We start from the raw sequence: 9,612 nt of genomic DNA, 5'->3' as shown, positions 1-9,612 counted from the left end.
GTGGTTGCATCTTTAGTAACTGGGGACTCGGATTGTGGAATTTTCTCTCCAAACACGACCTCCGATTCTTCTCCTTTTCAAGACACTCATTTAAACTCACCACTTTCACTGTGCTTTCAGTAATTCCTTCTCTCTCTCTGTACTTTGCCATTTGTTTCTCATGTGGTGCCTTCTAATATTTCATGATGTTGAAGGCATTGCGTAAGTGCAAGTCTTTGTGAATTTCAAAGAAGTATGTTTCCAGTCAAAGATATTGATGGAATACACAGTATCCTTTCTAATTTGAAAACAGATGATTATTTGCAATGTTACAGACCTCTGCCTATAAAAAGACACCTTTGAGTACAACAGTACAAAGGAAGAAAGCTGGACCAAAACCAGAAATCACTGAAGAACAAAAACAGGAAATACGAGAAGCATTTGACCTGTTTGACACAGACGGCGCTGGATCTATTGATGCCAAAGAATTAAAGGTATTAAACACACAAATTGGAAGCAGGAGTTGTCCACACTGCCCCTCGAGTGTGCTCTGCCGCTCAAAAAGATCATAGCTGATGTGATTATTCCATGTTCCTACTACCCCTGATAACTTTTTACACTGTTGTAGTTCTGTTACTTTGTCAATCTCTTATCCATGCCAATATGCTACCCCCAATGCCATGAGCTTTATTTCCCACAATAAACTTTAATGTGACACTTTATCAAATGCCTTCTATAAATCTGAATAGATTTTATCCATCAGTTTCCCTTTCTCTACAGCATAATTTTGTTTCCTCAAAGAATTCCAACAAACTGGTTAAATTTGGAAATCCCTTTTACAAAGGCATGTTCACACTGCCTGATTACCTAGAATTGTTCTATGTGCCCTGATATAACGTCTGTAATAATAGCTTCTAACGTCTTCCTCATGAGATGCTAAGATAACTAGTCTGTATTATTCTGTTTTCTGTCTCCCCTTTTTTTTTTGAATAAAAGAGTTACATTTGTTCTCTTCAAATCTTAAAAGAACGTTTCTCGAGTCTAAGGAATTTTGTAAAATGACGCCAATGCATCAACCATTTCACCAATCACTTTTTTTTTAGGATCCTGGGATGAAGTCCATCAGGATCCAGGGACTTGTCAAACAGCAGTTGCAACAATTTGTTCAGTACCATTTCTCTGATTTGTAATTTTTTGTTACCTTGCTCCTTTTTCTGATTTACAGCTAATTCTGGGATATTACCTATATCTTCTACAATGAAGATTGATGTAAAATACCTGCTCAAATTCATGTGCAGTCTCCTTATTTTCCCTTATTAATTTTCTAGATTCACATTCTATTGGACCAATGCACACTTTGTGAACTTTTTTTCAAAAAAAATCTAAAGAAATATTTACTATCTCTTTTTTTAATATTTCTAGCCAGCTTTCACTGTATTCTAATTTTTCTCGTTAATTTTCCATCAATCTTTTCTACTTTTTAATGCTCTATCCAATGTTCTGACCTGCCCATCTTAGTCTCTTTGCTTGAGACAGGATGCACTGAAGGGGGTACAGACGAGGTTCGCTAGGTTGATCCTGTAATTGAGGGGGGCTTGGCTTATGAGGAAAGATTGAGTAGTCTGGGAGTATATTCATTGGAATTTAGAAGGACGAGGGGGGATCTGACAGAAATATTTAAATTATGAAGAGAATAGATAAGATAGAAGCAGGGAGGTTGTTTCTACTGGTGGGTGAATCTAGAACTAGTGGGCATGGCTTCAAAATAAGGGGGAGCAGAATTAGGACTGAGTTGAAAAGGAACTTCTTCACCCAAAGGGTTGTGAATCTGTGGAATTCCCTGCCCAGTGAAGCAGTTGAAGCCACCTCATTGAATGCTTTTTAAGTCAAAGATAGATTTTTGAACAGTAATGGAATTAAGGGTTATGGTGAGTGGGTGGGTAAGTGGAGCTGAGTCCACAAAAAGATCAGCCATGATCTTATTGAATGACAGAGCAGGCTCGACAGGCTGGATGGCCTACTCCTGCTCCTATATCTTATGTTCTTATGCTTTTTATGGAGTCATAGATTTATGCAGCACAGATTTATCTTTTACACTATTTTTAACTTTTTAAATTAAACACTATGACAGACATTCCCCTTAGATTTTTTTTCTTTCTGTGTATTCTAAGATATCCCCCTAAATGTGTGCCGCAGCATAACCTACTGATATATTCTGAGAGTCAATCATATAGCGTCCCCGCAGCATGGAAACATGTCATTCGGCCCATCATGTCCACACCGACCCTCCAAAGAGCATCCCACCCATACCCATTTCCCCCCCATCTTATCCCTGTAACCCTGCATTTCCCATGACTAATGCACTTAACCTACACATCCTTGAAGACTGTGGGCAATTTAGCATGGCCAATCCACCTAACCTGCACATCTTTGGACTGTGGGAGGAAACCGGAGCACCCAGAGGAAACCCACAGGGAAAATGTGCAAACTCCACACAAACAGTCACCTGAGGTTGGAATCCCTGGCACTGAGGCATCAGTGCTAACCACTGAGCCACCGTGATGCCCTGATGTCCTTAGCCTTATTTGCCAGTTCATGGTAACTAGTCTTCTTTCACATCCTCATACTTGTCCTTTTCATTCAAGTTCAAAATACTGGTTTTGGATTTAATTAGAGATATTATGACTTTTTGATATTCTGCTTCTTAAATTGGTGCCTTGGACCTAGTACTGTCTGTGCAGTGCTATTGTTTTGTCTGAAGTGCTGCCCAAACTTTCCTTCAATTGTTGCTGACAATAAGTGAATGTCAGTATTGTGTTGCACCTGCAAAACTTTTAAATCGAGTGAAAGCTATGTGGACACAAGAGAAAACCTAAAAAATATGTTGAGCAGGCTAAATGAAAAGGCTTTTGTAGAGACTAAGCACCAGCATGGATCTGTTGGGCTGAACTGTGCTGTGAATACTGAATAGCTCTTGTTAGCTTTTGAATTTGCTTATTGCCTCTGTCCAAATGTTAATTTTCAGATGAACGTTTCATACTTGTGGTAATTTTTTGCAAACAAGTGCAGAAGAATGTCAAACTGAATGTATCTTATTACATTAGTTGTATGAGTTCAGCACCATTTCATCTACTCTTTATCTGTGCAAATGAATCATGTAACCTTTTAGGTTAATTTCCTAACAATGGTGGATCATTTGACTGAATGTGTGTAGAGGTATGGAGGTCGTCCACAAGTCGTCATTTTTCAGCAATATGTTGACCCCAATAAGTACGTGTTGTCCAAATTTAATGTTAATCTGTTATTTTGTTTCAACATCGTTTGTTCTTTCAGGTCTCTTTTTTTTCCTTTTGCTCTGCATTTTAGTTTTAACATCCTTTGCATGCGTTGTCAGCATTTGTCACAATTACAAATCAGTACTGTAGTTGAACTGGGTTCTTGGGCTCTATGCAGTGGAAGTGGACAGTCGGTGCATGTGGTCCAACTGCACTAATCAACTCTGCCACTAGATGGACCTGGCCAATCTGATAGCACTGTAGAACACACTTACTTTCATTCTGAATTTTTAAATGTATTTTATGTTAGTTACCAATGTAAGAATTTAATAACTTTAAACACAGCTTTGCCTGTTTTTAAACTTGGAGGGTACAAGTTTACTGTTTGTAATCTTTTTCACTGTGCTAAGGAACCTAACTCCAGATTTTACAGTTGATGCTTCATTTGAAATCTTTTGACTTAAAATCACAATTTTCAGGAATGCAATCCTGACTTTAGATGACGATAGCCTGTGTCATTCATTTTTTTTCTTCAGGTTGCAATGCGAGCTTTGGGATTTGAACCCAAGAAAGAAGAAATAAAGAAAATGATTGCAGAAATTGATAAGGAAGGCACTGGGAAAATTGACTTTAATGAATTTTTGGCAGTCATCACACAAAAAATGGTAATTTTAAAAAGTGAAGATGAATGTTGTTGCATTTGTTTCTTTTAAAAGTTACAGTTAAGGGAGCTCAACATTTGGTCTGCAGAAGTGGGTCTTGCTGTAGCATTCTATGCTGAAAACCTCCAAACTCACTCGCTATCTTTTACTTTCCACAAACTACTTATTTATTAACTCCTGACTCCTAATATCTCCACCATCTACAAGATGGAAGTCAACAGTATGGTAGAATACCTCCAATTGCCTGGATGAGTGCAGTTCCAATAACATTCACAAAGCTTGCCACCACCCAGGGAAAAGCAGGTCGATTGGTTGGGGCTCCATTCACCACCTTAAACATTCACTCCCTCCACTACTGACACGCTGGTAGTTGTGCGTGCCATACACAAGTTGCACTGCAACAATTCATTAAGTCTCCTTCATCAACACCTTCCAAATCTGCAACCTCTACCACACAGACTAGGGTAGCAGATATGGGAATGCCACCAACTAGAAGTTCTCCTTCAAGTTACATGCCATTCTGACTTGGAACTTCAATATTTTGTTTATTGCTGTAAGTCAAAATCCTAGAACTCCCTTCCTGAGAGCACTGTGCTGTATCTACACCTCATTGTCTATAACAGTTCAATGGCAACTTACCACCACCATTTGAACAACAAACACATGACAAACCAGTGACCTCCACGTACCTTGAAGAAATAAACACAGAATTGCAGCAGAATGAATTGTGGAAAGAAGTCTATATAATGGTTGATTAGCTCCATTTCACTGCCATTGCCAACTCCAAATTATAGACTATTCTATATAGAAAAAGAGAAATGTCAAATTGTGTAGAGTTTGGTATACACCCAATGTTAATCTTCATTTATAAGGAAACAAAATATCTGCAAAATTTAGAGGTGTTGTAGGGCTTGGATTCGTTGACTGCAATTTTCACGTTGAACAGGATCTTGTCATATTTCTCCCTTGTACGACTTTACAATGCCTAGAAAACTTATTTGACGCATGGAATTTTAAAAAATATTTAATAAAATTAGAAACTGAATCTCTGCATTTGGCTGTTTTTCTCAGGCTGAGAAAGATACAAAGGAGGAAATTTTGAAAGCCTTTAGACTATTTGATGATGATGAAACTGGGCGAATCTCATTCAAAAATCTGAAACGTGTAGCAAAAGAACTTGGAGAAAATCTGACGGATGAAGAATTGCAGGTGAATTTATTACCTGATTAATAAATGAAACAGCACACATTATTTAGTGCATTGCACAGCCCCCTTGTCTTGAAGTGATTTACGATCAATTCATTATTCTTGAGGACAGTCACTTCTTTTTATGTGGGCAAAAACAACAACTAAATTGCATATTGCAAGTTCTCACAAAAACGAACCTAGATCAACAATCTATTGATCCGTTTGATGTTAACAAGAATGATCAGTGCATGTAGAAAATCCGTATTATTCTTGAGAAAGTGCTACATGATCTTTTGCATGCAGCTGAATAAGCAGGGGGTTCTAGATTCAAAGCCCCACCTGAAAAATGGATAAACCCAACACACTAAAGCTTTTTGTTCACAAATGCTACTTAGACCTGCTGAGCATTTCCATCATGTTAATTTTATATTCCTGATCTCCAGTATTTGCAGGTTTTGCTCTTGTGCTACCGTTCTGTTTGTTCTATAGTTATTTTTGTTTAGTTATATAGGATCTGTAAATATTTCCATCTCTTTATACAAAAGAATGAAATAGAATATTAGTCTTTATAATTGGAAGGTTAGAATATAATGTGCCACACTATTCAAAGTTCTGTTTAGTCTATATTTGAAATAATACGTACAGTTCAGGGCAACAAAAGAATTAGTCTTGATATGAATACAGTGTAGATTGAAGAGAATGTTCCAAGAGTATGAGCAATTATGTAAAACTGGTTTGTATTACCTGAAGTATAGAATGCAAGTAAATTAACATCTAACCAGATCTTTGTAGTTTAGTTTTTATTTTTTAATTAGTTCAAGGGTGTGACCTTCACTGGCTGGGCTAGCATTTATTGCTGATCTCTAGATACTCTGAAAAAGTGGTGAACTGTCTTCTGGAATCACTGCAGTCTGTTTGGTGCAGCTTTATCCACAATGGCGTCGGAGGTGTAGGTACACCCATAATACTGTTCCAGATAGTGGTCATGGATTTAGAAGGTGCTGTGTAAGGAGCCATGGTGAATGTCTGCAGTGCATCTTGTACACGTTTCACACTGATGCTACTGAGTGTTGGTGGTGGAGGGAGTAAATGTTTGAGGATGTAGTACCAGTGAAACAGCCTGCTTTGTCTTGGTTGGTGTCAAGTTTCTCAAGTGTTGTTTGAACTGAACTCATCCAGGAGAGTGAGGAATATTCTATTTACACGCCTGACTTGTGCCTTCTAGATAGTGAATTGGCTTTTGGGCATCAGGAGGTGAATTGGTAGGATTCCTAGTCTCTGACCTGCTATTGTTGTCACAGTATTTGAATAGCTAGTTTAGTTCAATTTCTGAAAACAAAAAATGTTTGAAATTGCAGCATGTCAGGCAGCATCCATAGAGAGAGAGCAAGCCAACGTTTTGAGTCATCTAGACTTGAAATGTTAGCTTGCTCTATCTCCATGGATGCTGCCTGACCCACTATGACTTTCTTCAATTTTTGTTTTCAGGACAGATTCCAACATCTGTAATAATTTGTTCCTACATTCAGTTCAATTTCTGGTCGATGATGACCCCCAGGATGTTGATATTGGAAATTCAGCGATTATAAAGCCATTGAAATTCAAATAGTTCGATTTCCCTCTTTTGGAGAACGTCCTTGCTTGGCACTAGTACAGCATGAATTTTACACTCCTTTTGTCAGCCCAAGCCTGGATATCACCCAGGACCTGGTGCATTTGGACATGGACTACTCCAGTATCTGAGGTGACATGAAGGTTTTGATGGAGGGAAGGTCATTGATGAAATAGCCGGAGATTACTGGGCCTAGGACACTACCCCGAGGAACATCTGCAGAGATATCTTTGAACTGTGAAGACTGATCTTCAACATCTACAGCCATCTTTCTTTCTTTATGCCAAGTATGACTCCAACCAGGGGAGAGTTTTTCTTTCCACCCACCCCCCACACCCCCTCCCCTGCCGATTCCCACTGAACCCAATTTTGCTATGGGTCCTTGATGCCACACTCAGTCGAATGTGGCCTTGATGTCAAAAGCAGTTACTGTCACCTCCCTTCTGTGTTCAGGTCTTTGTTCATGTTTAACTCATATATAGTGATAAGATTAGAAGCTGAGCGGTGCTGGGAGAACCCAGATTGTACTTCAGTGATCAGATTAAGCAAATTGATAACAGTGTTGATGACCCCCTGCCATCATTTTGCTGATTCAGAACAGACAGATAAAGTAGTAATTTGCTGGGATTAATTTGACCTGTATTTTCCACATTGCTGGGTAGATGCCACTATTGTAGTTGCACTGAAACAGCTTGGCTTGGTATGTGGCTGTTGCCGAAAAGTTGTTAGGGCCTAGAGACTTTGCAGTACACTTTTTGCATTCAGCAGCTTCTTACTATCATATGGACTGACTCAAATTGACTGAAGACTGGCGTCTATGATGCTGGGGTTCTCTGGAGGGAAGCCAAGATGTATCATCCATTTGACAGTTATGGCTGAAAATTGTTGTGGATACTTCAGCCTTGTCTTTTGCACTGAAGTGCTGGGCTCTCTCATTGAGAGTGGAGATATTTGTGGACCCTCCTGTTCCACGGAGTTGTTTAATTGTCCACACTCACTCGTGACTGAATGTGGCAGGATTGCTGATCTTGTATCAGTAGGTTGTAAAATTGCTTAGCCCTGTTTATCACTTGCTGCTTATGCTGTTTGATGCACATGTAATTCTGTGTAAATTCACCAGGCTGAATTTTTTTAGCTATGTCTGGAGCTGCTTCTAACATGCACTTATGCATCTTATTACATCAGGGTTGATTCCATGGCTTAACGATAAAGGTAGAGTGGGGGATATGCTGTGCCTTGTGTTTGAGTATAGTTTTGCCGATGGCCTAGAGTTCATCATGGATGCCTAGTCTTGATTGCCAGTTGTGTTCAAATCAATCCCATTTGACGCAATGGAAGATATGCTCAGTGTAAAGACTGGACTTGGTCTCATCAAGGAATATGTGGTGCTCATTCCTACTGACACTGTCACGGACAGGTGTATTTGCTAGAGATAGATTGGTGAGGATGAGGTCATTTTTCTCCACCCCTTGTTCATTGCTTCAACACCTGCTATAGGCTAAATCTAACAGATTTGTCCATTAGGGTTTGACCAGCTTGGTCAGTAGTCATGCTGCTGAACCACTCTTGGCGATAAATATTGAAGTCTCTAACCCAGATTACATTCTGCACCCTTGCCACGCTCATTGCTTCCTCTAGGTGGTGTTCAACATGGAGAAGTACTGGCTCATTAGCTGAGGCCTGGAGCAGAGAGTGCTAGGTGATAATTAGCTTGAGGTTCTCTTGCCCATGTTTGACCTGATGCCATGAGAATTCATGGTCTGAAGTCAGTGTTGAGGACACCCAGTGCACGTCCCCATCGACAGCATACCACAATGCCACCATCTCTGCTGGGTCTGCCCTGCCCTTGGGTGGTGGTGATGTCTGGGACAATGTCTGTAACATTTGCTTCTGTGAGTGTGATTGTATCAGATATTGCTTCAGTCGTCTGTAAGACAGCTCTTCCCTTTTGCACCAGCCTCCACATATTATTAGCGAGGTCTTTGCTGGATCAACAGGGCTGAGTTTACCACGTCATTTCTGGTGCCCACATGGATGCCAGTGGTTTCACTCCTTTTGAGAGACCTTTTAGCAACTTGATATAAATAAGCAGCTTGCTGGACCATTTCAGAGGACATTTAAAAGTCAACCATATTGCTAAAGGTCTGGAGTTGCATATGGGCCAGACCAGGTAAGGATAGTAGAATTCCTTTCCTAAAAGACATTGGTGAACCAGATGGGTTTTAATGACAACCAACGATGGTTTCATAATCATTAGACTCTTGCAAATTTTTTAAAACTGTAACTTCCACCACTTGCCATGGTGGATTTGAACCTTGATCCCCTAAAGCATTACTTGGGTCTCTGGATAACTAACACAAAACCACTACACCATCACCCATACCAGTTCTCCAGTATTTATTCATGTCATTTCTTGCCATTCATAACCCAAGTCCTTCCATTCTATTTTCCTACTTATCTCTTTTCCCATTTATCCCCTGAAAATGCCTGGGAGAATTCATTCTGGGCTGGCCTATGGGACAAAAGTCATTCTCGTAAGTGGAAGGGACAGTATCTATGAGGAACTGCTCCTCCAATCACTTTTGCAATTGCTGTTGATAGCTTTTGAAAATTTATCACTGAAGGAAGTACAGATAGTTCGAGGAGTGGCAATGAGTGAGTCACTGGAGGTTCATTTTGCCAGTGCAAAGCTCATGCCAAAGCCATGAGTTTTGGTAAAGCTGTGGCTGTTCCTGGGGCTCAGGTACTAGAGGGGGGTCATCTGCCAAGGGAAGGAGAAGGCTGAAAAAGGGCTGGATGAGGAAGTTGATAACAAAGTGTGGAGCTGGAGGAACACAGCAGGCCAGGCAGCATTAGAGGAACAGGAAAGCTGGCGTTTCGGGTCAGGACCCTTCTT

The 9,612-nt window shown here is 40.0% G+C and overlaps 1 protein-coding gene across 6 annotated transcripts in view; it reads left to right on the top strand.

Moving 5' to 3' along the window:
• The window catches only part of LOC109917661 (centrin-2), a 33,727-nt gene that overhangs the window by 14,098 nt on the left and 10,017 nt on the right, over window positions 1–9,612 (top strand). For 5 of the 6 annotated variants that reach the window (XR_007263619.1, XM_048604982.1, XM_048604984.1 and 2 more), the window contains 3 exons: window positions 315–473; window positions 3,791–3,919; window positions 4,988–5,125. Coding sequence is in view for 5 of the 6 variants with exons in the window: in XM_048604982.1 (XP_048460939.1) it covers window positions 315–473; window positions 3,791–3,919; window positions 4,988–5,125 (426 nt within the window). In the remaining variant the exon portion in view is untranslated. The remainder of the gene's footprint in view (window positions 1–314; window positions 474–3,790; window positions 3,920–4,987; window positions 5,126–9,612) is intronic. The other variant, XM_048604983.1, reaches the window with a different exon arrangement.

This window comes from Rhincodon typus, chromosome 14, assembly GCF_021869965.1.
Source record: "Rhincodon typus isolate 14 chromosome 14, sRhiTyp1.1, whole genome shotgun sequence".
NCBI lineage: Eukaryota > Metazoa > Chordata > Chondrichthyes > Orectolobiformes > Rhincodontidae > Rhincodon > Rhincodon typus.
Note: the sequence above shows the minus strand (reverse complement) of the source record. Positions and strands in the feature narration are given on the sequence as shown.